The sequence below is a fragment of the Lutra lutra genome, chromosome 7 (assembly GCF_902655055.1).
Source record: "Lutra lutra chromosome 7, mLutLut1.2, whole genome shotgun sequence".
Lineage (NCBI taxonomy): Eukaryota > Metazoa > Chordata > Mammalia > Carnivora > Mustelidae > Lutra > Lutra lutra.
In genome coordinates, this window is record NC_062284.1 from 100148813 (window position 1) to 100173182 (window position 24370).

At 44.8% G+C, this 24370-nt stretch overlaps 1 protein-coding gene across 4 annotated transcripts in view; it reads right to left on the bottom strand.

Moving 5' to 3' along the window:
* The window catches only part of NID2 (nidogen 2), a 61250-nt gene extending 39690 nt beyond the window's left edge, over positions 1-21560 (bottom strand). For 3 of the 4 annotated variants that reach the window (XM_047736017.1, XM_047736019.1, XM_047736018.1), the window contains exons 1-4: positions 21046-21560; positions 20070-20378; positions 10052-10284; positions 3997-4715 (exon numbers count right to left, since the gene is read on the bottom strand). In XM_047736017.1, coding sequence (XP_047591973.1) covers positions 3997-4715; positions 10052-10284; positions 20070-20378; positions 21046-21486 — 1702 coding nt within the window. In that variant the 5' untranslated portion in view covers positions 21487-21560. The remainder of the gene's footprint in view (positions 1-3996; positions 4716-10051; positions 10285-20069; positions 20379-21045) is intronic. The other variant, XM_047736016.1, reaches the window with a different exon arrangement.
* Between the last annotated feature and the right edge of the window lie 2810 nt (positions 21561-24370).

The window sequence follows — 24370 nt, forward strand, 5'->3', positions numbered from 1 at the left end:
CCTTGGGCTCCCCTCCTTTGCTAAGGGCTCTGGTCCAGCCACGTGGAAGATGGAAGCGGGGCAGGCTCCAGGCACAGTGCAGGAGCAAAGAGGGGATGGAGGGTGTCCAGCAGGGGGCTGCCCCTGGCAGCTGGAGCAACTTTTACTTTTAACAGCTTTTACTGCTCCAGAAAAGGACCCACATTTTCACTGCAGGAAAGATCTTCCTAAGTTTCCCTGCCTTGAAGAATGATTGATTAGTAAGAAAAACCACATCCAACTTTGTAATGAAAAACAGTGGCATGCTTTGCCACACACACACACACACACACACACACGTGTGTGTGTGTGTGTGTGTGTGTGTGTGTGTGTGTGTGTGTATAGCGATGCTGGTTGGGCAAATAATTATTAGGACCATGACCCCAGCAGGTTCTCCCATGCGGGTGTCTTCACGGGTATGGGAGGTGTTGGTGTTCACAGACCCCAAGCCACGTGGAGCTGGACCCCCAGGAAAGGCCTTCTCGTCTGGAAGCCTGGATGGGGAGGCAGAGCCTGCTCCAGTCCATCGTGGGGTGGAAGCCGCATGAGGAACACATTCTTGTAGCCTTTCCCAAAGCCAAAAGTAGGGTGGGACTAGAAGCCGCAGGGAAATTCCTGTGACACCCCGGGCTTTCCCGGCTCAGCTGCCATCTAAGGAGGAACACGAGGAAACCACAATGGAGTATGAAGAGATTTTGAAAGCCAGTTGTCCCTCGCCTTCTCACTCACCATGCAGACAGAGGCAAGATGCTGCTCCTCACAGCACCACCTCCACAGGTGTAAGGAAATCTACGAGCTCTGGAAGTCATAATCCCTGCTCCCCACCACAGGGCGGTCATTCCTGGTCAGCTGTCGTCCTCCCCTTGCTCACCCGCCCCCCACCAACTCTCTCCCTCTCTACATTTCCACAGTCGTTAGTCCTCTGTGTGGACTGTTTCCCCAGTTTCTTTCTCTAGACCCAGACTCTGACCCCATGAGCTGGCTCAAGGCCCTCCTCCTCCACGAAGACTTCCCAGACTACAGGGACAGGTGGGGCTTCCCTCTACTGGTTAGCTCACAGCTTGGGCCAGTCCTTCCATGGCTTCCTAGCTTCTTAGACAAGTCACTCAGTATTTCCAGGCTTCAGCTCCTTCCTCTGTAGCATGGGAAGAATGACAGTATCTACTTCATAGGGCAGTTCAGAAGATTGATGGTGACAACACAAACTAAAGCCAAGGTCCCACTTTGCATCCAACTGGGAATGCAGGAACTGCCAGCCCAAACTTCTACTAGTGCCTCGGTCAGAGAAGGGCATGTGGCAGGTGCACAGGGAACTTTCTGGGTTGTCGATATGCTACTGGAGCTCCTTGGAGAAACAAGGCACCTCAGACAGAGGATGCTTGCATTTCCATTTTATTGCTGGTTATGTGCTTATGAAAACAGAACAAAGCAAATGATACACTTGAGGCCAGAACTGGAGTGTGGTTGGGACATTCTTGCGTGGTGTACACATGTTCCGAAAAGAATCTAGATTTCTCAACAATAAGAAAAGTCCATGAAAGAGTCCCTAAGGGGAAAAATTTTTTGAAAAGAAAGGGAGAGATATTTGGGGGTTCTTTAACTAAATCTTAGTATCTTCGTTTGGCAAGATGACTTCTAAGTTTAAAGGGGAAATTAAAATGTGTTGGACTTGGTGCTGCCCATATTCAATTTTAATTCTCACAGCTGTTTCACACGGTCCACATTATCTCCATGTTATAGCTAGGGAAATTGAAGATCAAACAGAGTATACATCTTACCCCAAACCACCCAGCAGAGTTGGGAATCAAGCTCAAGTGCACCTAGCACCGAAATCCATGCTTCTCCACACTGTCAATAGAAAGAGCCAGGCAGGAAGGCTCAGAGCTGGGCACTTGTAGGCTATGTTCTGTGGGCGTCTTTGTTACCACACCCATCAGCTGTCTCAGAGGAAGTCTACTTTTGCCTGATGGACCTCTCGGGTACCCGTGTTTTGTCTGGGAAAAAAAAAAAAGTATCTAATAACTGTATGGTTCCATAATCCACACAGTCTTCCTAAAGCCTGAAGGGAAAACAGAAGCTCACCCATTTTCCCTCCACACTTTCAAGTTTTAAAGTCATCCCTCTGTGCTTTCTAACATGCAGTTGCTGATTTTTTTTTATCCTTAAAGGTTCAAAAACATCTAGTTAGATTTCTTTTTCTAAATGTCTTAGTACATTAGCCAGCTTTTTCATATGCATTCTGCCACTTCTAAGGTGTCAGGAGTAGTCGCCCTCCAGCAGCTGCTAAATATCAGAGTTCATGCCCCAGGATGATGGCTACCCCCTCTGTTCTCAACGTTCCTTAAGCCTCCTCCCCTGTCACTCCAGTGAGCTCAACTCTCACAGCTCAAAGCAGGCTGTGCAGCCCCTTCTTCTGAACTCTTTAATAAATCACTCCATAAATCTGCTTCTTAATATTCCAACCTCTTCCCAGGGCAGGAAATCACAAATGAAAAGACCATTTTAGGATTCCCCTTCACTTCAAAATCCCTTTACCAAAAATCTTTGATACTTGGCTTTACGTTTTCTTTAAATATACAGAATTTTCGCTGAAAAGTCAGGAGGTTGTCAGAAGGGTGTGGAGGTTCTAAAGCCTTCCGATCAAATTCACATCTTGGATTTGACAGAAATGTGGCCCTTCAGCACACATGAAGGCCTGGTGATTCAACAAGCCTGTTGAAGAGTTAAAGCAGCCACCATTTATAAAGGATCCATTTATAAAGGATCAGCTCGTGCAGGCACTAAGAACTTGGTTATCTCATTTTGTTCCCTCAGCAAATTTAGGAGAAATCCAAGTGACTTGAGTGTTCCACGAGTTGCCTCAAGTCACCCAGGCAGCGAGCACGCAAGCAAGCGAGGCAGCACAGCTAGGATTCAAACCTGATTCTGACACCAGTGCTCTCCCTCTTCTCGCGGCACAAAGCCACTTTCATCACAAAATAGTTTCTTTCCTCCTAAAATAGACATTTCTTCAAGCATATTCTTGCAGATCACTACCACAGCAGAAGAACCCAGAAGGTCCCCTTTGCTGGGTCAACATGTTTTACTACAAAAGAATGGGACACAGAAAAGGTGGGGGGTGAAGGGGGAAAGAAGTCCTGAAGAGGGCTTTCACTTTTGGCCCCTTTCCTCCTATTAGAGATCAGGTGAGCAGTCCCTGGAACAAATGGAATGAATCCCTACTCAGTTTCTCACTCCTGTGTTTACATCCCTGACTGGGAAGAAAGAACTGATGTGACGAGTCTCAACTAGGAAGAGAAGGCGAAATGGCTCCGTGTCTGTGTTAATTAACCACTGCCTCCTCTCAGCATTTCTCTTCTGGCCCCTCGCTCTGGTCAGTGAGTCATGAAATGAGGACAAGACTCCAGGGAGGTGAATACCACAGCTGCACAGCCATGAACCAGAAATGACAAGACACAGGTGGTTAGCAACTTTCTTGCCCCATGGGTCTCTGCTCCCACACACCAGCAATGCATCTCTAACCAAGGGGAGCACACACATTGTCCCACAACAGAGTACGATCTGGAATGTTCATTTGAGCTAGTACACCCAGCCACTCAAAACGACAGCCTTAACCCCTCCACCCCCACAATGTATATGAAACCTCAGAACGTTTCACCTTTGCTGAACCTTCAAGCTGAAATACCTCATTACACTTGAGAGCGTAGCTGGCACGAGCAGCCCAGTTCTTCCCCACTTGCTTCATGGGGCGCGTTTGCAAAAAACATTATTAATGGTCAAGAGATTCCAACAGAATTTGCCTGCCAAGATTTATTTGGCAAAGATACTCCATCTCCTGAAACATAGGTTTAAAAAGTCCGTTCCAATCTTTGTTTTGCTAAACGTTGCACCAACTCGCTGGAGAGAAAAATCGCAACTCTTATGCAAACCAGTTTTTGCAAAATGAAATCCCAGCACCCAGTCTTCTCAAGCACTTACCCTCAGTGCTGGAACCGATGACATCCTCCACGCCTAGCACTTGCCTCCCCAGCCCCAGTGGTGGAGTGTGAGCTAGCACGGGGTAATTTAGAACGGCCTTTCCTTCGGGGTAGGCTGGAGGGACATCCTCTTCTGAAGGCAGGGACGGTCCCTCTGTGTGGGGAGGCGGGGGTCCCCAGGTCAGACCCGGTGAATCTCCTTCTATCTCTGAAGGAGCTGGGCTTCTGGTCCCTTGCTGTTCAGAAGACTCAACTGCGCCATTTAAATCTGGGGCATCTACCCCACCCGGAGCTCTCCCCTCTTTGGTTTGAGGCTCCAAGGTGGCCAATTCGGTTTCAGGCGAGAGGGGCCGATCACTAGCTGTCAGCTGTGGCAAAGGGGAGGCCGGATCAGAATCTGGTAGAGATATCCCACCTCCTAAAGGTCTTGACTCAGCTTTCGGTTGGAAGGAAACCTCAATGCTGCTTTGGCCTTTCCATGTGTCCTCTGGCTCACTTGGGGGGTACTCCACTTCTCCCTCATTCTCATCATAGTAATCCAGATTGTCTTCAGTGTAGTCACTTTCCGGAGCTGCTGTAGGGCCAAAGGACTGCTCCAGGGGAGGTGAAGGGCGGGCTTTGGTAAGGTCTCCTCCAAGGGTGGCTGGCCTGATATTGTCCAGTGGGGAGGTGCTGCCGATATGAAAAGCCCACACTCCAGGAACCCCCAGGTTGCTCTGTCTAAATGAAAAGGAAACAATGCATGACAAAAGTGTCCGTTTACACAGCATCCCACAAGAGTCAGCGATTTATTTGAAAACTGGAAGACTATTAAGATCAGATTCAGAGTTTTCACAAGCATAAAATCAGGCCTACATGATAACTAAAAGGAGTATACTGGAATTTTGACATAAACTACCTCTTAACATGAGGTTTCAGAAGGCTAGACCATCAAATCAGAAATCTGCTCTAAAATTCACACATTTTGTCTAAAATCTAGCTATTCGAAAGCAAATAGGGAATGTGGGAATAGTTTATACCTTCTCTACTTTTAACACACTTGGGAAAATGTATGCTTAAAAATCTGTGCCAAACACTTAAACAGTAATTACTACTACATACTTTTGAGACTTAGTCATGTACAAAATGCTTAATGTTCTTCAGTACGATCTTCAAGGTAGGGGCAGTGACGTGCCCCATTTTACAGAGGAGAAAACAGGTTTAGAGAGGCTAACAAATCTTTTTAAGGTCATACAATGAATAATTAGCAGAGCTTGGACTTGAATTCAGCACTTCCACCAAAGCCCATGCTCTAAACATCTATATTATGTCAGAAAACCAATACACTATAGTCAGTCAGCAACTGAATTATCACTGGTCTCCGGAATGTTACAGACATTTCCCTGTTTAATCATATGGATTAATCAATTAACTAATTGACATAGAATGGTGAGTCGATGTAAAAAAACTCAAAGAAAAATAAATGCCCACATCTAAAAAATGCTGAGCAAATGCAGAACAAAGTTAAGGGGCCTATAAGAAAGTAGTTTAGTCAAAATGCCATGGGTTAAAGAGGAGAGGTGTTCAGAAACATCTGGAACCAGAGAGCTCATGCATTTTCTTTACTAGAAAAGAACACGGACCCCATTCAGTTTTCCAAATGTTCCAGTGACACATTATTTTAGCCAATGATACTTTCTAAAGAGAATAACTACATATCTTATATGTAGTTAAAAAATTTTTCTAAAAAATTTTTTAAAAGCAACTTTGAACAAACAAGTCCCCAGCCCAGCTCAGCAGCCTCCTCACAACTTGTATAAACCCATATTCTCAGGGCCTGCTTCAGGCGTCCTGAGTCTGAAGCCCAGGCACACCCCCCCCCCCCAGGGTCTTGCTAGCTCGAATGCACCAGTTTTTATTCTTCTCTGGTCTATGTGAAAATACCAGGCTCAAAGTCCCCCATGTTACAGGATTGCCTCAAAAGTCAGTCAGTGAGGTATAAGAGTTAATGACTAATAAGATAATAAGAAAATTATCAAATCATTATAATAACAAGAGACTTTTGCTGCTTTGGATAGGTACTGATCACATTCACATAGATTTCTATAGCAGTAGTATTTTTCAATACAATTCTAAGAATGTCTCTTTCTCTCCTCTCTTTCTACCTCTCCCTCTCCCTCCTTCATGTGTATGCTCACACACACTCATGTGCACGTACACATGCAAAGCTGTTTCTGTTGTAAAATTATAACTACTTTAGGGAAAGAGGAGCAGAGAAAGCAAAACCCTGATCCTTTGTACAACATGCTATGTATACTTAGTATGTTCAAAGACTTAATGTTGGTGTTTTTTGGCAAGCAAATAAGGCACACTTTAGTAAGAAGATAAGAGATAATCCTGAATATCTGAAGATACACATTTATTATCACATCAGAGGTGTTGCAGCTGTGAAATTTCTTCTTGAAGTTAGAGAAAACTATAAAAGCTTCAAAGAATAGGGAAATACAAATCATGGCAGAAAGAAGTTAAGCAAAATAACCTTCTAATGAAATATAAATCACTATCTTGGCTTTTGTCATTGTGCATGATGGAAAAGTAACCAATTTGAGTTTATCCTAAAATCCGGGGTCATTTGGAAAGCTTAGTGATAGAATTTAATTTGTTTTCTAGAAAGGAAAACAAGGCTACAAAATGGGATGACAGTGCCTTCTTTCCTGGGTCATTAAGAGGAGTAAGTAAGAAAACCACATAAAATGTCTGTCATGAGGCTCTGCACATAATTAGTGCTTAGTAAATGCAATTTGTCTTCAAGAAGATAGAAAAATATAATCTCAAAGAATACAAATGGCTGGATTTAAATTTCCAGAAGAGGAGTTATGCCAAATCTATTATGAATTACATATTTTATTACCCTTAAGCTTACAATTATAAGACAAGTTTGAGGAAGACAAATATTCTATTGACTAGGAAAATAACTTTCTTCTTCAGAGATACATACTGAAGTGTCTAGTAGTTAGTATGAGCATCATGTTGGTAATTTCCTTCAAAATTCTTTTTTTTTAAAAAGATTCTTATTTATTTATTTGACAGAGAGAGAGATCACAAGTAGGCAGAGAGGTAGGCAGAAAGAGAAAGAGAGAGAGAGGGAAGAAGGCTCCCTGCTGAGCAGAGAGCCCGATGTGGGACTCGATCCCAGGACCCTGAGATCATGACCTGAGCCAAAGGCAGCGGCTTAACCCACTGAACCACCCAGGCACCCATTTTCCTTTAAAATTCTTAAGCAAAAAAAAAAAAAAAAAAAGAATATTGTCAAAATGTCAACAACTTCTAAATCTAAATGATGAGCTTTTGGGTGTTCATTTACCTATTCCCTCTAGTCTTCTGCGTATTTTTGAAAACTTAAATACTGAAAAGTAAAAATAGAAGATTAAATTAATCTTCTATTGGAGATTATTGGAGGTAGAGAAGAAGGCCTTTCCAAGAATAACAAAGATCTGAAATCATAAAAGAGCAATAACTTTGCCAACCCTAAATTTACATCTTCTAGATGTAAGTAATTTTTTTAAAAATTTTATTTATTTATTTGACAGAGAGAGAGAGACATAACGAGAGAGGGAACACAAGCAAGAGGCAGAGAGAGGGGGAGAAGTAAGGCTTCCCGCCAAGCAGGGAGCCCGACGTGAGGCTGGATCACAGTATTCTGGGATCATGACCTGAGCTGAAGGCAGACGCTTAACCCAATGAGCCACCCTGGCACCCCGGTAAGTTATTTTAAGGAGGAACATCTGGACAAAAATATTCACACTGTGTAAGAGGATTAATTTCCTCACTATATTTATTCTTATTTATAGGGGGTCTTTGGAGCTCTTCTTATTTATAGGAGCTCTTTTGATAGCAAAGGACAGGCAGAGAAGTCACAAAGATAGAAAAATGGCTATTACACATATGAAAAGGTGTTTGGTTTCACTAGTAAAGAAATGAGAGTGAGAGTATGAACATTTGACACCGACCAGAGTCACAAATATTGAAAAGAAAAGCTGCTGATCACGGTTCTCTCTTACTGGTGAGGACATAAACTGGACATTTCTGGAGGGCAGTGTGTTCATGTCCACCAAGATGTTCGACTGTGTATAGCTTTTCTGAGCAATTCTACTTTCAAGAAATTATCTTTCATGAAAATGAGAATCTAAAAATTTTATCCTTAAAACGATAAACATCTTCCTGAATGATACCTATAAGACAGTGATAAATGGGAAAATGCCGCATGGATAGCAAAAGAACCATATTGGTTTTAAAAAGTTTTTGCAGAATGCTAAAGTCCTAGAAAGGCTATCAATACTGGCTATCACGTGAAGTAGTGATAGCGGGTAATGTGTGCTTTTATTTCACATTATTCGGCCTTGTTTGTGATTTTCTTTTTTATGTTAAGTTATATGAAAGAAATATACCTCTGTCAGTCCCATGTCTTCTGTCCTCATCAAGCCACTCTGAGGTTTCTAGGAAGCATGAAAGATACAAACGAGGGCAGGCACATTGGAGGGTCAATGGGAGCGCTATGAGGATGCATGCACAGGCTGGTGCGTGCGTGCGTGCGTGCACGGGCGCGCATGCGCACGCGTGTGTGGGTTAGTGCCGTGGGGTCTTTATCACTGTGGTTGGGGAGCATAGCTGCCTTTTCCTACAGGCTGCTTGGCCCCCTGTACCCTAAGTACAGTTGGCACTCATTCCAGTGCTCCGAAACCATTGATTCTTTCATCTGTTGACCCTCCCAGAATGCGGGCTGCTAGTGTGCGCGGCCTGTGCTTCAGACATCTTTGTATTTCAAGTGCTGGGCCCCCAGTGATCAACAGTGTCTGAGGTGTAGAGAATCTGGGAGCTCCAGAGTGGGACAGGAAGGTGGAACCGGAGGAGAGAAAGCAAGGAGCTGTTTTCTCATGTCTGGACTAAAAGGCAGCCTGGACGGAGACTTAAAGATGCCCAAGGTGGGTCCTAAGACTGGGAAACAAGACCAGGCTTCCCGCACAGAAGAAGTAGTTCGGGACTCCAGGCTTGTGCTTAAATTTTTACCACTGAGTAACTTCGAGGTGACAGGCAACTTAACTTCCCTAAGCTCATTTGTCAAACCGAGAAAGCAGCAGAACTTACCTCCTAGGATTCTTAGGAGTTTTAATTAAGGTTACTTCTGGAAAGTGTTTTACAGTGTTCGGCAAATAGTAAGCTCTCAATAAATGTCAGCTCTGCATAACCATATTTGGTGGTGGGGCCTGCTCCCTGGCAGCTGAGCAAAGCAGATGGCATGCAAAAGTGTCAGGTGTTCCAGTGCCCAGGAATAATGTAATGGAAGGGAGAAGCCATTAAGCGAGGCTAAGTAACTGATGTATTCTGCCTGACTTCTAGACCAGGATTTGGGAAAGGAATAAAAGCAAAGATATTTTTTTTCACAAGCCCTGAAATTAATATCAACGGGTGCTAACCCAGATATGGTGGCTCTGTGGACTGACGAACAGCAAAAGGGGCTTATTATTACTCTAGCAGAGTAAGCCTCTGATGGGTCTCAGGAATGTGCTGCCTACCTCATGGGAAACCAATCAGCATGGTTTGAGTTAATGAAGTCAATACAGAAACCCCGAGACCTCTAACTGCTACCCATGTGTCTGGTTTTCCCTTTTCCCCAAATTACACTATTCTTGATTTAGCTTTTAACATGTATCTGTCCAAAAGATTATAAATCACAGCATCTCTTCCTTGTGAGATGATTAACCTGGAAAAATCTCACTCTGGGCAGTTATGTTACTGGACATTTTTATGTGGCTCCAAGAGCAATGTTTTTCATAGCAAGCCTCAGTGGCTGTGCAAACACATACACACTATTCAGTTTCCAGTATCTATACCTAATAGGGCAGGAAGAATAAAGGGTCTTTTATATTTCTGTGAATTTGCTCCTCCCAGGGTCTAATCTAGTGTCTGGTTTTGACCTGATGCCTCCCTTAGAAGCCACCAAGATATTATTCAATGGCCTTATGGCCACTCAAGTTTGGGTAGCTCCAAAGGGTCATGACAGGGAAAGGCTTACTTACTGGTAGAGATTTTTCACAGACTGTTCAGTGCTGGTCAGGCTGAAATAGGGTCCCTCTCTCTTCAGGTCATCGACCTCCCCTCGGCAGAAGCCCACCCGGGCGGGAAGATCAAGCTGGACGTTGTAAGACTCTTTGGGGCGAGTTCCAAAGAACTGAAGGCCGTTGGCAGGGTAAAGAAAGAGGGCGTAGGTATCAGACTCATCAGATGCCAAAACTGCCTGGAAAGTGTTCAGCTATGAAAAACAAAAAATAGGAAATATTCTTAATAAAACAAATAAGAAAAGAAAAACAATATAGAATGCAGGCAAAGCATCATAAAGTACAAGGGTCTTCCCCCTTCTTAGGATTCCTCCAAATTGCTTTTTTTTTTTTTTTAAGATTTTATTTATTTGACAGACAGAGATCACAAGTAGGCAGAGAGGCAGGCAGAGAGAGAGGAAGAGAAGCAGGCTCCCCACTGAGCAGAGAGCCCGACGTTGGACTTGATCCCAGGACCCTGGGATCATGACCTGAGCCAAAAGCAGAGGCTTTAACCCACTGAGCCACCCAGGTGTCCCCAAATTGCTTTTATACATTATATTCTTTTCAGTTTCTTCTCCAAGCTGTAATTGTGTAAGCTATATTATTATCATAATCCTCTTTTATCATTTAGGTTAATACTTAAAAGATGCATAGGTAAGAACCACAGGTTACAGAAATAATGTTTTTAAGGTTTCAAACTTCTCTCATCCAAACCTCTTTAAGAGCTAAGAGTCAGTACCAAAATTAACCCGTATATACCCACCACCGCTGCCCTAGTTTACTACACTGGGCCTCATGTGGCTCATTCATTCATTCCTTCATTCACCTTTTTACTGAACCCCTATTATGGACAGGCACGGTGTTAGCCATTGGCTGATGAAAAGACCACCTCACTGTTTGCACAGCCTCACTCTCTTCTCTTGCATCTGCCTTTTCACACCAGCATCTGAGTTGCTGACCCTCCTTTCACAGACCAGGAAACAAGACATGGGGGATCCCAGATCTGCCTACAGTCAGGTTGCTGGTACGCAGTGGCAGGCTAGTCAGCTCCAGAGTCCTTGCCCAGCACCACTAGGCCATCCTAGCTACTCCTTAGCATCCCATTCGAGGTGGTTTATAACCGTCCCAGATGCTTTCCCCAGGGTTAGATTCCCTGCATCCTCATCAGACTATGTCACATTCCTGCTCTGTGCCGGGTACTTTAATGTTTCTGTATTTTTGCTCATGTTTCCCTGTGCTGGGCAACCCTCCTAACCTTCTAATGATGCCCTTCTGAGGTTTTCTCTGATTCCCTGTAGATTTATTTCTGTTCCCTGACCATCTATAACGCCTGGTGTTTCTGGTTATCATTCTGGTTACCATTCACCTCATTTTGCCTGGTTAGCTGTTTGGAAACTCCACTAATTAATAATCCACTTGCACCTTAAATCAGCCAAGTGCCTACTAAGCTAGACATTATGCTTGGTGCTGAAGGAAAAGGGAGCAAAGGAAGGGAGACTCTGCCCGGGGCAGTCTCACACTGAGACAGGAACAGCCATGGCTGAAATTCAGGAGAGTTACTGGAGAAGATAGTAGAGGCCAGAGGAAGGTGTGTGAGACGTCAGGCTTGGGCTAGGTAGGCGTCACAGAGGCGGCCTGTGAACATTCATAAACACAGGAGGAGACAAAGCAGGCCAGAGTGGGAGACTAGGAGTCTGAATTAGCTGCAAACTCAGCACCCAGGCCCTTGTAAAATCAGTCCTTGAAGTTCAATTTACTCTTGTATTTTAGCCAGACACTTTTGCCTTTACCTACCTAATGCTATCTTCACCCACACCTTCACATGATCTGTTAGTGGTAACTTCTTGTCTTAAAAAGGTATTATATTTAGGACTCTGAGAACTCTTTTCTCTCTTGCTAAGTCTCCCTCTTTTTTTAATTTTTAAAAATTTTTAAGTCCCCCTCTTTTCACAATTTGGTAGGGAACTGGAAGGTATTTATAAATGCCACTACTTCCTAAATAATGTGACTCTTAGAAACGTTATTTACTGGTAAAGGTTATTCTTCATTTTGCTAGGCAGATAACAGTAGGCTCAGAGAAGAACATCACATCTTCCTAAATAAAATAGCAAACAACAGGAGGCCATCCTGCATTTTGTTCTGTCCTGGGCCCTTCCCCCATATGCTGCTCAGAATCATCCAATGTTTTCTATTCCTTTCAATGTTCAATTGGAAAGTATAGTTTTGACACTTTGCTGATAGGGCAAACCAATTCAGGTGTTTAAACGCTTTTCAAGAAAAAAAGAAGCATATAACCTTTCTTTTTGTTCTCTAACATAGACACACTTGCCTTATTTTGCTTTATTTCTTTTTTTAAAGACTCTCTACACCCAGCATGTAGAGTAATCTCTATTCTACACCCAACATGGGATTCAGACTTACAACCCTGAGATCAAAAATCTCGTGCTCTACTGGCTAAGCCAGCCAGGTACACCTACTTACTTTCTTAAAGCTCACACACTTAAAGATGGCAGAGGAGGGGGGCTGGTATGTTTGTTATTTTTGCAGTTGTTGATTGTTTTATCGGCAAAGCTTGACTGTTCCAGAAACAAAAGGCAAAGGATGCTTTCTAGAATTTCTCAAAGCTGGGAAACCATAACTTCTGCCAAATGTAAACAAAGCCTATTCTGCATCATGTCCATACCTAATATAGACCACCTCCTCGATTAACGTTGATTCCCTAACTGCAGAGTACTCTTTTGGTCAGAATCAACAAAGTTCAGCTAGGGAAAGGATAGTACTTGAAGAAAGAGAAAGGACCTGTTGTAACAAGCTAAACTTTCAAAGCTCCTGGCATTGATTACTTAAAACAAATGTAAGATAGGAAGAATTCTGGTTCTAAGTTTAAAGAAATTCTGTTAAGATAAGGAGGGGGGGGCGGTTCCACAGATTGTGAGGGAACTGAAGAGGATGGGGGAGGAGGGAAGGGAGAAAATAAACAGAACTGTGAAAGGGAGGGTCTGGCTTTTACTGTGGAGTCTGGGACTTTAGCGCTTTATTCATTCTGTCAGTCAGTCAGTAAATCCATTTTGATGAAAATTTATTCAGTGTCTTTTATATGCCATCCCTGAGCCAAGCACTTACACAGGTGGCAAGCCTTTATTTAATTTACTTGTCTCCACTGAAATAGGCAAAAAAGAAGATTTTAGATAGAATTTATGATCCCAAAGTACAGGCCAAAAGAGTTTGGCTGTTTAAAAACCACCCACACACCAAATGATCACTGTTAAAGTTCTCTCTCTTGGCTCTACAAAATTCTACATCTAACCGCTAAAGAGTACACTTCACAAAGTCCTGAAGTACCCCTCCTCCCAGAGCACTCCTGGACTAGCTTCCAGACCGGAAAGGTCTTCACATTCCTGGAGACCGAGAGCGCCTTTGCAAGAACCGCACATGCTCGGTCTCTGAAGATAAACCCTCAGATGGGCTGCCAAACCCCACAAAAGGGTCACCCGTTCCCAGCTTCCTCAGGATCCCAGAGAGGAGAGAGGGGCCTCCATGGAAAGAAGAACAGGACAGAGGGTCAGGGCCAGTGGCTAGCCTGGCTTCAGGGTTTCTGCCATCCTGTTATCCCAAAGAGAGAAAAGCCAGAGTTGTTAGCAGAAACCAGGCTGGCTCTGACTTTCCCTTTCAGGAATGGGACATCACCAAGCAATGCTGACTTGACACATGGCAGAGCCAGGCTGATGGATACAAAACATACCCCTCTAGAAGCTTCTAAATTTGCAATTCATTTAATTAATTGCAGCCATCTGGCGAAGCAACAGAACAGTACCAGCCTTATCCCAAACAGGTTGGCCTATAGTGGCTTACAAAAGTTACAATGAAAATGAAGTAGGGTGACTCCTATAGGAGTTCTCTTTCCTTTCTTCCTTGGGGTCATGTGCTCTCCACAGTGGTGGCATCACTGACTTCTGGTCTCCAGGATTTGGGGTGAGCACTAACCTCTACTCCTTAATATACTTCTCCATCTCCCAGCACCTGTAGGTCACTGTTACAGGCATGTGTTCCTCTCATTCATCTGTATGCCCTAAACCCTACAGATCCTGCCCAAAATCCAAAGATCTATGCTCTAGTCTCTAATGTGACATCCTTCCTGATACTTGGGCTTTAGCAAAACTTAAGCATTTCATTAACCAATTTCCAAATATGTCTCTATGCAGTGCATCTTCAGAGCTCTATTTTAGCCTCAGGTTAAATGTTTTCAGATAGACTCCAGACCTCCCCTCTTCTGGACTTGAGCTCCAGAAATCCAAAAGCCACAACAAAGTCCTTCTTTCACCTCTCATTCTCTCTGTGCGTTCACCCCACTCCATCAACAACAATCATCCTTTGAAACAAGCCAACACACTTTAGTCCCCACATTGAGGCCTCTGATGGACAACCTTCCGCTCATGTCGTGTGACTGGTTCCATGACTCCCCTCATCCCTGTCTCCTGCCTTAGCTCTCTCAGCCCGCTCCCAGGACAAGGCCTTGCCCAGAACAGTTTCTCCTGCTGCCTCATTCTCAGGACCCATTCTTTCAGCTCTTTCGGCTCAACTTAAATTCCAGGTCAACAAAACATCCCCCATATCACACAGATATGTGTGGCCCAGTTCCCCACAACTTCTGTCCGTCAAACAACAACAAAACAATTCTCCCTCTCCCCCCAAAACCACAGCTGAAGTAAACACTAGTCCTCTTTATGTCTCTGTCAACAAGTTTTTTGAAGATCAGTACCATGACTTCTTTGCCCCGTAAGGTACCTATGACAGTTGAGGACTCTCAGATTAACTGAACTGATAAACACTATTTGTTCCTTTTTTTTTTTTTTTTTTTAGAGAGCGAGTGCACCGCCCCCCTCCCTTGACTGGACAAGCCAGGGGGAGGGGGAGAATCTTAAGCACTTAAGCAGGCTCCACACCCAAGGCACCCAACAGGGCAGATCTCATGACCCTGAGACCAGGACCTGAGCCGAAATCAAGAGTTGGACACAACCAACTCAGCCACCGAGTGCCCCATATTTCTTCACTCTTGTTAATCTGTGGTTATACTTTGCCACTCCTGCAACATCAGATAAAAAACCCGGTCATACCCACCATGAATATCCATGGAGAGAAACGGCAACAAGTGAAATAGTTTTAAATGGTTTAATGATGCCATTCCTCTGATATGTTCAAGTTTCCAGTAACTTTGCAACGTAGGGTTAGTGTGTCAAGGTTTAAGAAAGCCACATAGAACTCACACAGCCCTCAGGCAAGGCAGATTACTATTTGCCAAAATCTATCTTCAAAGAACTATTAAAATAAGAACTCAAATCACAGGGCCAATTTCAAGTATTCAGAAGAAACTTCAATGTGGGTAATTGAAAAAACATCCTCTCTCCAAACAGAACCCTTATCTCCTTTCAAAACAAAACAAATTCTGAAGCCAACTCAGCATATGGCAATGTCTGAAGAAGGATTTTAACTAGAAAAGTAAGAGAGATGGAATCTACAAATCTTTCTGTACTTCTCACCCAAAAGAGACAGGAGTTGCAGTTCCAAAAACCTAGTATTTAAGAAGAGTCCTTATGCAAAGGGCTTACATCACAGGGTCCTTATGAGGTAGAGAAATTTAAAAACCAGAATCTGCTCCTATCAAGCCAACATAGAGGAGCACAGATTGGCTGAGCATCCACACCGACTAGGTCTAAAAGAATAGAATGACTACTTTAAAATGTCACCCTACTTAAAAGTGCCACCATAGTTAATTCTGATTACAATCCTGTAAGGTAGGCATTGCTTCCCCATTTTGCAGGTTAGGAAATAAGAATGAGGCTGTCATTGCTTCCAAAGTCTCCACATAATCTTTCATAATGCACATCTTCTTTCAAAATGTTTTTATATTGTCATGGTCTTCACAACCACCCTGAAAGTTGGGTGAAAGAGCGGTATTCCCATGTTACACATGAAATTGAAACAATAATTGACAAAGTCATCTTGTCTGTATTATAATTTTTGGTTTCAAATAAGCTGTGAAAAAAAAATGGAATCTTAAAGCTCTAGTGTGATTTCATCATCCCAGCATTTCTGTGTAACTCTTCATCTCCAATTCATCTCACTCAACTTCATCATTATTCTGTTGAAAAAGTGAGACAGATGCAGCTGAATTCTACTCAAAGCATTGGAATACTAATTTGGAAGTAATAAGGTATCAGCAGCATCCTTGGTAGCCAGTTCCATTGTAAGTTCATTCTTCCTTTGAATGAAATATGATTCCAAGTACTCTTTTGGTACTAAGAGCAAATCAAGCTTTATTTATTGCAAGTCTTTGGGAAAAGCACAATTATTGTGTCCACCTACATCACTTGAGCCAAGGAAATGGATCTTGCATGAAAAATTTGGATTAAAGGCACCTGGGTGTCTCAGTTGGTTACCTGACTGCCTTTGGCTCAGGTCATGATCCTGGAGTTCTAGGATCAAGTCCCGCATTGGGCTCCCTGCTCAGCAGAAGTCTGCTTCTCCCTCTGACCCTCCTCCCTGTCATGCTGTCTCTCTCACTCTCTCTCTCTCAAGTAAATAAATCTTTTTTTTTTAAATCTGGGTTAAAAGCAATAGAAAAAAAAAAAAACTGGGGCACCTGCCTGGTTCAGATGGTAGAGCATGTGACTCTTGATCTTGGGGTTGTGAGTTCAAGCCCCACATTGGGTGTAGAGATTACTTAAAAATAAAGGCAATTAAAAAAAAGTAAGAATCAAGAAATGTGTACTCTAGGGGCACCTGGGTGGCTCAGTGGGTTAAGCCTCTGCCTTCGGCTCAGGTCATGATCTCAGGGTCCTGGGATCAAGCCTCACATCGGACTCTCTGCTCAGTGGGGGAGCCTGCTTCCTCCTCTCTCTCTGCCTGCCTCTCTGCCTACTTGTGATCTCTCTCTCTGTCAAATAAACAAATAAAATCTTTAAAAAAAAATGTGTACTCTAAACATGCCTTTGCCTCACTAAGAGCAGAATTCTCAACAATTGCATTGTGTTCTGTTTGCCATTATCTGTGAAATGCAAACAATAATCTTTGTTGTACTTATCTTATAGGATTGTTGTAGGAAGTCAGTATGATAAAATAATTGTTTTAAGAATTAACTAGGTAGCTTGAATAAACAACATAATTAATAATTGTCTTAGTAGTCTTTCCTTTGAGCCCTTACCTTCTCAATAAAGACAAAAAGAACTCTGGCGGGTGGCGGAGGGGATTCAACCCCTTGCTTAAAATCCTTCAAAACCTACCCACTGTCAAAGAAACAATTCCAGACTCCCATCAGAGCATGCTCTGTCCCCACCCCATGGCTTTTTCATCCTCGTGTCTGACCACCCTTCTTGTTCAGTAATAATGCACCACACGTAAGGCCCAAAACACATCATACTTCACAGCACATGGGTGATCCATCACATGCTATTTCTTCTGAGACTGGTCCACTATGCTCAACTCAGATTCAAAACTACTTCCTCATTAAAACTTTCCCAGATTGGGTCCCCAAAGTTAGTCTTTTTTTTTTTTAATTAACATATAATGTATTATTTGTTTCAGGGTTACAGGTCTGTGATTCATCAGTCTTACACAATTCAGAGCACTCCTCATAGCACATACCCTCCCCAGTGTCCAAGATACTGCTACACATAACATGATCAATGTCCCCACTAAACTATGAGTTCCTTGGGTGCAAAGAGTATTTCCTTTCACTGTGTCTATACCAGTTCTGAATTATAGTAAGTGTGCAAAAACAGTTTACTGGATGAATAAACCTTAATTACATTTAAATATAAATTGCTTATAACACACACTTATATGCATATGCCACATATATGTTACCAAAAAAAAAAGACTGGCAGAAAACAGAATAAAGTATTAGCAGTGGTAACCTCTGGTTAGTGGAGTTACAAATAATGTTTATAATTTTCTTTTTTTATATTTTATATTTTATGTTTATATTTTCTTATTTTCTTATTTTTTTTATTATTAGGTATGTTATATCTAAGGTATGTTATATTAGGTATGTTATATTTAAGATTTTAGAGAGGGAGCGCACAAGTGGGGGGAGGGGCAGAGGGGGGGAGAGAGAGAGAGAGAGAGAGAGAAAGAGGAAGCAGACTCCCTGCTCAGCAGGGAGCCTGAAGACAGGCTTCACCCCAGGACCCTGAGATCATGACCTCAGGTGAAATCAAGAGTTGGTTGCTCAACCACTGAGCCACCCAGGTGCCCCTCTAATTTTAAATAAGTGTTTTAAACTTATATACAAAATGAATGAGTGAATATGAATGAATGCAACATGATGAGGAGGAGCCTTATCTTATTCATTTTCTCCAACCCTCCACCTAGCCCAATGCCCTGCACAAAGTAAGTGCCCAATATATTTGTTCGAATTGACTGTATTCTGTTGAATTGAATAACTGATATGAAACTCACATCTGTAAAAAAAAAAAAACAACTAAATAAACAAAACTAAATGTCTGACAAAAAATGAATGTCCAAAAAAATCACAAATTGAAATATCTTGTATTTCTAGATCTTCTCAGAATAGCCTTTTAGGGATATTTTTCTTACAGAACACAAACAGGAATGGCCACCATCTTGAACTACTCAGTGAGAGCGGGCAAGCTGCTTAATCTTTCAGGGAGGATATGTGCCATCTTCCTATAGCTAAGAAATACTATGATGAGTTAAAATAGAGATAAACTGTAAGAGTTTCAGCCCTTCCAGTATGACATTTTAGATTCAGATCTTATTTCACAGGAGGAAGCCCTTACCTATTCCAGGAATGAGGCAGTTCACCATTTGCCAAGCCACCCTGATCCCACCTGACGTCCATTGGAGTACTTTCAATGTTGCTGCCCAGGGGCACCTGGGTGGCTCAGTGGATTAAAGCCTCTGCCTTCGCTCAGGTCATGATCCCAGGACCCTGGAATCGAGTCCCGCCTCAGGCTCTCTGCTCAGCAGGGAGCCTGCTTCCTCCTCTTTCTCTACCTACTTGTGATCTCTGTCTGTCAAATAAATAAATAAAATCTTTATAAAAAAGAAAAATGTTGCTGCCCAGCCTAAAGACTGGGAGCTTGGATTGTTTTACTTTCTCAGGTAGACTGTAAAAGAAATGGAGGACAGTCCCCTGTAAACCAGGGAGCATGTAAACTGATGTCTGTAGGGCAATTTGGCAGAAGCTATCAAGAACTGGATCCTCTCTGGCCCACAAGTTCCACTTCCTGGAATATCAAGTAAGGACATGTGGAAAAATTAACTTAAAAAAAAAAAAAAAGCACTTCACAAAATTATAATGATGAAAAATTGGAAATCACCTTAATGATCACTGGACATATGGTAAATTCACTGGGTGGAATATTATGGAGATACTATAAATGCTGTTGTAGAAACATATTTAGTGACAATGAAACATACAATATACTACTGAGTGAAAAAATAGTTTACAAAACAGTATGTGCAGTGTGAACCCATTAGTGTTAATAGACAGTGAGAGATAAATACAGACATTAATAGGAAGAAAAAACTTCTGGAAGATATAAATGAAAATGTTTAACTGATTATCTTTGAATGGTAGGAAAATGAGTGGTTGTTCTTTTTTAAATTGCCTGTACTTGCTCATGTTTTTCCTTCAACGAACATATAATTAGAAATAATTCTTATATACTTAGAGGTGATTCTAAAAATAAACAAACCAACAGTGAACTGCCTTGTGTTCTGAGGGCCTTCCACATCTGCACTGGGGCCCTCATACCCTTACTAGAAGTAGCCACCTCTCAGATCCTTAGAGGACGCCTGGAGAAAACAGCCTTCACTTCCAAGCCACTTCCGCCCTGGTGCCACCAAAGGATACATCAGGTTCAGCGCGAGAGAGGACTCAGAAGAAATTCCAAGCCAGTTCCTGGGTTCCAGCCCAGAATTCAAACCCATCCCTCCACTGGCGCTCGGCCGCCAAGCATCCCTGGTCAGTTACCTCTCCTGAGGGCGGCACCCGGCTGCTGGCCTCCTCGTAGGCGCCCACCTGCTCCCAGGTGGCCAAGAAGGCGTGGGTGGGGGTGAAGTGCGCCGCGGTGCTCGGGAAGCCTGCGCGCACGTAGCGGGCGGCCAGGCCCAGCACTGCCAGGGACGTGTCCTCACGGTACAGCACCTGGCCCCGGCCCCGACTCGTGTCGATGTCCGCCAGGAAGGGGGCAATGGCCGGAAAGTCTGTGGGGAAATCGTCGTCCACGTACTGGGTCTCCCTAGGGAAGTCCTGAGTGGAGATGATACCGTTGGTGCCCACCTGTGGGAAGAGATGGACAAAAGGTGATGGTCGCGTACGCGCCAGGGGGCCCTCGGGCGGCCACAAGTCCAAATGTGCGCGCGCCCACCCTGGCTACGCACGGAGAGAGGGGAACAGCCGGGGAGGCTTGAAGCTGCCTCTTCCCTACCCGCTGGGAACGGGACTCCTGATTCAGGGCGACCAGCGCAACTTCGGCCCGCCTGACGCCCGCCACTTCTACCCCACAGCTTGGTGCGATGGGTCCAGAGCCCTAAAACTCCTGGTTCACTTCTCTTCTCACTTCCCGCACAACGCTGGAGAAGAACTTCGGGTGCGAGGAGGGAACGCACCAGCTCTGCAGCGGTGCACAGCCTGCTCGCGGTCCTTACTGGAAACCCCACTGGCCGCCCCAGCATCCCCACCTCCTTTTCTGCTTGGGACGCTTATGCAGCTGCGAATCTGGGTCTGACTTCTTGCTCTTCCTTTGGAGGTAAAGAAAAGCAAGTCAGACAGCAGCATCGCTGCAGAGCCAGGTCCCCACCCCAGGGGCGCTCGGGGACAGCCCGGCGTGCGGACTATTTCTTCCGCTCAGAAGGCAGGATTTCGGTGAGATCCACACTACAGTGACCGGTGGGAAGAATCTGCGAGAACTCTACCGGTTCCCTCACCAAGCGGGGGCTGAACTTACGTAGAGGTAGCTGAACTGGGCTTCGTAGAAGCGCAGGGGACTCGCCAGCTTCACTGGGGTTGAGCTTTCGTCGTCGCCTTCCTGCAGAAGCTGGTCCCCCCGCGATTGACCGTAGGGGAAGAGCTCCTCTGGGTGCAGCGCCCCGGCTCGGGACAGCAGCAGCAGCAGCAGCAGTGGCGGCGGCGGCAGCGATGGCAACGCCAGTCGCCGGGCGGCCCGGTCCCCCCGCATGCTGGCTCGGCTCCTGGGCTGCCCCGCGGCAGAGCGCGTCCCGGCCCGGCCAGCCAGCCCACTAGCTGCGCCGAGCCAGCCTCCAACCTGGATCCCCGCGGGTGCGCGGCCGGGCGGGGACTCCGGGCCCTCCCAACGCGCTGACTGGCTGTGGCGCTCGGCCGGGGACCAATCACCAGCTCGGGGAAAGTTCGACAGCCGCGGCCACATCTGGTTCTTGTTAGTTTTCTAAGGCAGCGGTCGCCGGAGCGGCGGAGCTGGCGAGGTAGAAGCCTGGGGCTGTCCGGAGTGCTGCTCCGCCTCCGCAATCCGTGAGCGGCCTGGCTCGCTCCCGCCCTCCTGCGGGGACCGCTCCGCGGAGCCCGCGAGCCCCTCCCCCGAGACCAAATGGCCCGCCAAGTCCGAGGGCAGCGGCGCTGCAGGAGAGGACCTCAGCGCCAAGGGGGAACCCCGGCAGCGGCGTGTGCAGCTGCTGGCTGGCAGGGCGAGGGTGTGGTGGTGGGGTCCTGGGCGCCCCTCGCACTCGAAGCATTGTTGCAGCCACAGCTCCCTTGCTCCACCCAGAGAGGCCCTGCCAAGAAGCGCGCTTTTGTATGAAGCCGGAAGTCTAATTCCTAAATTCCAACCCCCTTCCTAAGGCTACAGCCTGGAAAGACTGGGCTACCCGCCGAAATGCCCACCAGTCTGGGTCTGGGTCAAGAGAGTTCTCTGCTTTGTACCTTTCCCAGGGAAAACGGGACCTGGAAAGACCATGAAACACTCCTGTGTGTGATGGGCTCCGTGTGCAGCATGGAATGAAGTATCCCATTTGGGCAGCGGAAATGGGTGAGGCGCCAGGGTGGGGGTACCTTGCAGGCAGGGAGCTGCCCTTGCAGTGGGCAAGGGGGTGGTAACTTGAGCCGCTCCCTGGGACTGGAAACCAGCTGCTAGATGTGGGAGAACCCCATCCACCACAAACAACCGCTCTGTGAAGCATCAGGAGCCAGACGAGATTTTATTACCACTTTTATTATCAAGAGCTTGAAATTTCCCAAATAGTCTGTTTTCTCTCTCTAGCCCCCATGGGGTCCTTGGAAGCAAAGGTATTTTAAAAGATGGAAAAAAGCAAACCCTTGGAAATGCCTTAAGCGATGTTCAAAAGACAAATTTCTTTCTGTGGGTTTTTATTCCAGTTATACAAATCCTTCTAGGCCCACAGGCCAAGCCCTGAAAACTTTGAAGATATCAAACTGTGAGAGTCCCAGTATCAGCACAAGGTGAAAAACTGGCCCAAGGCAGTAAGCTTCCTCCCACTGTGAAGAGTCGTATGCTTGTTTTTATCAAAGTGTATTTCTGCTTGCACATATATGTTCTCATTTCTATGGGAGATAGATACTTTCACCATACTTAGGAGGAAAGGAATGCTCGAAGACATGACATGAAATGATTTGACCTAGCCAAGGTCACCTAAAGTTACTCTTTGATATAAAATCCTTCACCAGCTTTCACTAGGTTTTCCAAAACTCTCAACTGAGTTTAATTTTAAAAAGCTGACATTTATTTGGTGGTAATATAAGCTATCAGCTACTCACATAGGCTACCTGCTGTAGGCTACTGGCTTAAAATGACTCCCAAAGATCCCCATTTTATGGTGTTCATTCCCTTGTATAATCCCTTTCCCTGGAGTGTGGGCTGGCCCAATGACTTTTACCCTACAGAATGTGGCAATGGTGACAAGAAGTCACTTTGCTGATTAGGCTACATCTGTCTTGGTCACAGGCCCTCTGTCACTGACTGATGATTCAAGCTATTATGCTGGGGAGGCCCACATGTCAAGGAAACTGAGGGCAGCTTCTGGCCAATGGCCATCCAGGCACTGAATTCCCCCAACAACCATGTAAGTGAGCTTGGAAATGGATCCTTCTCATGTCTTGAGATAATACCTCATCTCTGGCTGATACTTCATTACAGCCTCGTGAGAGACCCTGAAGCCGAAGACCAGATTCTGGACCTGTGAGAACTTAATAAATGTGCATTATTTTAAGCTGTTATGGTTTGGGATAATTTCTTATGTAGCAATAGATAAGTGATACAGCTAGACACTGTGCTAAGGAAACCAAGACTTCAAGGAATTAAAAAAAAAAAATCAGTTAGTTACATGGATTGTAAGTACCAGAGTCAGGATTTGAACTCAGTACTGTCTGATTTCTAAACCTCCACTCTGAAATACTAAATCATATTGCCACAAGGTTCTCTGCAAGGCTGTTCTAGCCTAGCTCTCTGACTTCAGCTCTAGGCACAGCTACCATTTCAGCTGAGACTTTAGTTCTCAATGTAACCTTCTATTTTATGGCGCAGAACACCTTCCCATGCTAGTTCTTCTACCTGTAATGCTTTTCCTAATCAGTCTCCTCTAGCCAACATTCATTCATTCTTGAACACATGAATAAAAATGCTTCTCTTTCCAGAAACTTCCTTGGAAGCCACAATCTGATTTAGAATCTCCATGTGCCATGTGCATGCCATTATCATATTGCCAACCCCACTGTATCTCCCTGAGTCCCTGATGCCCCATGTCTCCCTCACCCCCACGGGGACTTTGTCTTATGGGGGCCTGCCACCGCAATGCTTGCCTGGCTCTTTTGGAGAAACTTAGAGAAATGTTTGTTGAATGAGTGAAAGCAAGCCCACAACCCTGGGGCTAAGATCCCTATCTGCGGACACAAATGAAACACCACCTTTCCTGCTAATCTGAGCCAAATTTAGTAATCCTCTTTACCAGGTAGCAGAGCAGCTCACCTTCCACTGTTTCCCAGCCTTTGTCATTCTCTCATTCATCCACCCAACAGCTATTTCCTGTGTTTACCAAGACAAAAACAACTAGGCAAGACAGAATGGAGTATAAAGTGTGACCCCTGAGCTCAAGAAACTCTTGATCTGGGAGGACGAAGCATGAATATGAAAAAGCAGCAACATCACAAACTTAGCACAGATTTAACAACATAACAGGTAAGAAGCGCTGTGCCATTGACAGGATGTCACCAGTTTCGAGAATCTGATGCTGAGCACAACAAAGTAGATCCAAGAGGGCAGGAGCTGAAGTGAGCAGTGCTGG